The sequence below is a fragment of the Sinocyclocheilus rhinocerous genome, unplaced genomic scaffold, assembly GCF_001515625.1.
Source record: "Sinocyclocheilus rhinocerous isolate Xijiao unplaced genomic scaffold, SAMN03320098_v1.1 scaffold960, whole genome shotgun sequence".
Taxonomy (NCBI): domain Eukaryota; kingdom Metazoa; phylum Chordata; class Actinopteri; order Cypriniformes; family Cyprinidae; genus Sinocyclocheilus; species Sinocyclocheilus rhinocerous.
In genome coordinates this window covers 233,821-238,742 of record NW_015653482.1, presented here as the reverse complement: position 1 = coordinate 238,742, position 4,922 = coordinate 233,821, and the positions used below count along the sequence as shown (strand labels likewise).

Genomic DNA, 4,922 nt, shown 5'->3' with positions numbered 1-4,922 from the left:
ATATATATATATATATATATATATATATATAATGTGTATTTTGCAGTTTACTGGCACCAAACTTTCAAAAAAATAAAAATAAATGCATGCTCATGACTCATACTAACATTCCTGAGTTTGAGTCATTATTTATAATGTTATAATGTTCACTGCTGGGACATTGGACAGTCATACAAGTCTCTCTCCTTTGACAATAAATGTAATCCCTCTCTCCCTGCCAATACTGTCACTTCTGTATTGTGTTGTGTAATAAAGTCCATTAATAAAAAATAAAAAAAAGATTTGAAAAGAAACTTACAGAAAGCATGCATTTGTAAAACCAGCCAATACAAAGCAAAAACACATTCAGAAGGGAAGACAACGACTCTTAGATCCTTCATGACACGCTCACCATTCCCTAAGAATCAAAATGAAAGAATAACATTGAATAGAAAGATGCATGGGACATTTGAAAGCAAAACGGTACATTTTTAGTATTTGCATAATGTAACCCTGCTGGGCTCTGTTTATTTTCAGCGAGGTCTTTTGTGTAAAAATGGTGTGATGCTACACACACACACACATAATTATATATAAACAATTATATGCACACACGTACAGACAAATATACAGTTATTTGCAGAAATTATAGATATTCACTTACGTGCTTTCAGGATCAGTTCTGCTGTCAGTGTAACAGAGTTCAACAAAACAAGACCAACTGCTCCAAACATGAACATGATTTCATTACAGAGAGACACTATAACACACACACACACACACACACACACGCACACACACAAAACAAGCAAACAATCAAATAGTTGCTTTAATTATGCAGATCTCTTTTCTATGCAATACTGTCAAATTGGATTTATGTCAAATAGCATAAATACAACAAAGCTTACAGTAAATCATGGGAAAAAATTATTAGGATTTGTATTAGGATTTAGCAGTTAGCAATTACATGCATTTGATCCTTGTTGGCTTGCCTCAGTCTGTTGTCTTCGTCTCTCGACTACTGAACATTCTGCCTCTGTTAAAACACAAACTACACAGACTACATTTGTATGGTAAAGTTAGCTTTAGTTTTGTAAATTGGTTGTGTACTCCTACTTCAATGAACACAAATGTGCTTTTATGACAGATTGTTTATGTGGTATATCTATGTATTAATTAACCAATAATATAACTATTTATGCATTATAATTACAAACAGCACAGTGTTAGTGCTTTATTTTTTTATTTGCATATGTAAGACATACCAATACTTTCTACTTCTTAGCACCATATTTGTATGCTCTTTTATAATTACAGTATGGGGTAATAAAGGACATAGCAAACATTTAAGTCAGTGATGGATAATACCTTGCACATTTTCTTTAAAGACCACTATCATCTTCAGAACTTCTATAAATAAAATGACACAGGTCCATTCCAAGTACTCTGTTAATTAAAATCAAGAAATTTTGATCAGCTCAACATGTCTTACAAAAACAAAAACATTTTATGTGGACTCTAAAGATATGTCAAATTATTAGCTGTTATGTGGGATACCACTTATCACTAAGTAGAAAAATGTCCTGTTGGCTCTAGAAAATATACATTAATCGTTGTCCCAGGCCAAGATAATAATAATAATAATAGCAACAACAACAACAATAATTAGTTCTTACATCAGGGGGCTGTTTCATAAAACAAGTTTACCAAATAAGCCAGGGTTATTTCAGTTAGTCTGACTTATTTTGAACCAAATCAACTGACAAGAAGTCAGACTAACTGAAATAAACTTAGCTTATTTGGTAAACTTGTTTTATGAAACAGCCCCGAGCTGTCCCACAACAACTTTATATATGTTTTTTAAAGAATGTTTTTATATGAAAAATGACTAAAAGTAAAGGCAACATATACCTCTCTCTCTTGCCAATATGGCTAGAAGAAAATAAGTCAATAGGATGATATCCAGGAGTGTTATTGTTATTATCCACAATAATGTTATCCATCTATGGCGGAGAACTGTGAATGTAAAGATGGTCATCAGCATTCATTAAAATTTCACATGTCACATAATAAAACTGATCTCAGGTCTGATACAAATCAATTTAGAGTCGGCATGAAATCAAAATTGATCTAATTAATGTTCTTAAAGGGATAGTTCATCCAAAAATGAAAATTATCCCATGAAGCTCCTCCAATCTTTATAATGGCACTGGGTAGTGGTCCAGATTTTGAAGCAAAATAAAGTGCGTCCATCCACTGGGGTGTGAATAAAGGCCTCTCGATGCATTTGGGTAATACAAATATGCATATTTTTCCGCTAACTGTCTTGCGCGCGTTCACGAGAGAGTGACGTCCAGCAGATAATGTTGGACGTAGGCAAACACGGTGACAGACAAGTAAAGTGACGAATGTGGATGCGCAGAGGAGAGAGCAAAACAAAACATGAATTAGAAGTACAAAATGAGGATTTGTAAAGAAAAATGTGGAAGGATTTTCGATATGAGCCAAGAGAGACGGGTTTTCCTTTGCTGTAAACAAAACTTGGTTCTCGAGAGATTAGCATATTCTCACCGGAGCTTACGGTACGCCTACGTCCTACGTCATCCGCTGGAACGCCACTCTCTCGTGTAGACGCGTACGACAGTTATTGGAGGAGATTATGAGATTATGGTTTATGATGGATAGACGCACTTTATTGGGCTTCAAAATCTGTACCACCATTCACTGCCATTATAAATCTCGGAAGAGCCAGTACATTTTTTAATATAACTCTGATTGTATTCGTCTGAAAGAGGAAAGTCATAAACACTTAGGATGGTTTGAGGGTGAGTAAATCAAGGGGTAATTTTCATATTTGGGTGAACTTTCCCTTTAAGACGTGTTTTTGGTCTTATTGTGCTCAATTTATTCTTGTGTGTCTTTGTGTGTTTTTTTTTTTTTTTTACATATTTGCCTTTATTCTGGTAAACACTGCTCACTTTTCAGAATACAATCAACAACCAGTGGATAAAATAAAGTCACATCCAGTTTTTCTTTTTCTTAGTAGTTTCAATCAAATACATCAGAGTTTGGTTGTAAATTGGACAGCAACTTCTGTTTCATATCGACTTAAGTAAACATTATACAGGTTGTATTTCTATTCATTAAATCCTCACAAATGTATGCATACAGGAACATTATGTGATTTACTCTTTCCACACCTATACAAATACAAGAATAAGAATTTATTGCAGCATGTACTTACATTTGAATTCTGCTTGCAGGCGAGGTAAAAGTGGTATAGAGATAAGCAGTAGTGGCTGAACAACTACCACAACAAAAATTTCTAAAAGAAGAGAATAACAGTCCATTATTTTCCCATTCAAACAAATCAACAGTCAATAATATGTCATTAAAACTCATTATATGAATTGCTCAAAAGTTCTTAAACATAAATGTTCAAATCACTGAAAAGAGAGTCTAGAGGTGGTTTTCTTGTGGAATACTTAATGACTTAATTCAGTATGTACATTTATGTAAAAAATATAATTCTACAAGTTCTACATCAAGGTGTGACACTGGCTGAACTGTATTTTATTTTTATTTTTTACACAGAATAAAAACTTATGAAAGTGGCATTTTTACAAACCACTTTTTGCATATCAGTTTCATAAATTATGAAGGGATCAGAATTCAGGTGTTACCTTCAGAGGGAATAAATAAGATGATGAACTGGAACAGTTGACAATCAGACAGGATAGAAATAATCAGACAAAATATAAAGAGCTTGTATCTGCAACCTAACCAAAAAGGAGAGAGAAGAAAGGCAAGCATTAATGGTATGTATACAAATACAATCTATCACAGTGGGGGATGACTGTGGTCTGCTGATTACACAAGATAAATGTCTCAGTTTTGGCTTAGTCACATGATGTTACATGATGACATGATATTCCTGTAGTTGGTCTAAGTAGTAACAGACTGTGGTAACAGTCAAGAAATATATTTCAGATTTATTTTCCCCTCCTCATGTGCTTTATCAACTCATTAACACATAGTTTATATTAAACTAAATTTTTCTAGAATTAATAGTACTTTGCAAAAAATTGTGTTCACACTGAGTTTGGTTGCATGGGAAGCCCTGCTTGGCCGCTCTTGACTGGGACACCTTGAGACATCAACTAAAAAACAAACATAACAAACACAGTTAGGCCTAAAATGAAACTTTTTGCATCTTCTGTATGTATTTGATTATAATTTTTGGTAATTGTAGAATTTAAAAATGTATTTGAACAAAACCATTGGTAATAAACTTATCAACCTAATAAATCTGTGCTCATATATACTTATCCTACCATTTAGCTTCAACAATGTATAAGGAATCAGATCATACAGAGACTCTTACCTATACTCAAGATGAGACAACTCAGCACAACAATTCCAAATAATACTGCAGAAAATATGTGATGTTTGGAGTCTGTATCATGTGCTCTCTTTCTCCAGCAATAGGTAAAAAGAACTATAGAAATAGATTAAAAAAAAAAAAAATGTCACACAAGATAGAGGATGTCCTGAGCAAGAACAGCATAAAGATGTGATGAACTGAACAGTGTGTGTCAAACAATGTTTTACTGAATTCAATCTCACACAGTTGCATTCCCAAACATCAGGCATCCGAACTAACATGACAGTGTTTGTTATTGTGTTCAGTGGCGGCTCGTTGGGGGAGGCAGGGGAGGCACAGCTTCCCCATAATTTTGAGGTGAAAATGGGAGGAGGACGATTTAATGTTAATAAAATTCACAATTAATTTCAGTTCATGTCTCAGAATGTGTATTTTTTGTTTGTAATTTTACAGTTGTAAAACCATAACGTGAAAGCACCGCTTTTCTATCGCGAATGTGCCGAATCTGCTGATGTAATTACAACAGCTAGGTGATAGAGAAGAGGAGGGGGAGGCCAGG

The 4,922-nt window shown here is 34.1% G+C and overlaps 1 protein-coding gene across 1 annotated transcript in view; it reads right to left on the bottom strand.

The window, feature by feature from the left end:
• LOC107716256 (uncharacterized) overlaps positions 1-4,922 on the bottom strand; it is a 90,134-nt gene that overhangs the window by 36,619 nt on the left and 48,593 nt on the right. Inside the window, exons 14-15 of the mRNA XM_016522636.1 lie at positions 4,364-4,477; positions 4,054-4,139 (exon numbers count right to left, since the gene is read on the bottom strand). Of these exons, the coding sequence (XP_016378122.1) occupies positions 4,054-4,139; positions 4,364-4,477 (200 nt within the window). The remainder of the gene's footprint in view (positions 1-4,053; positions 4,140-4,363; positions 4,478-4,922) is intronic.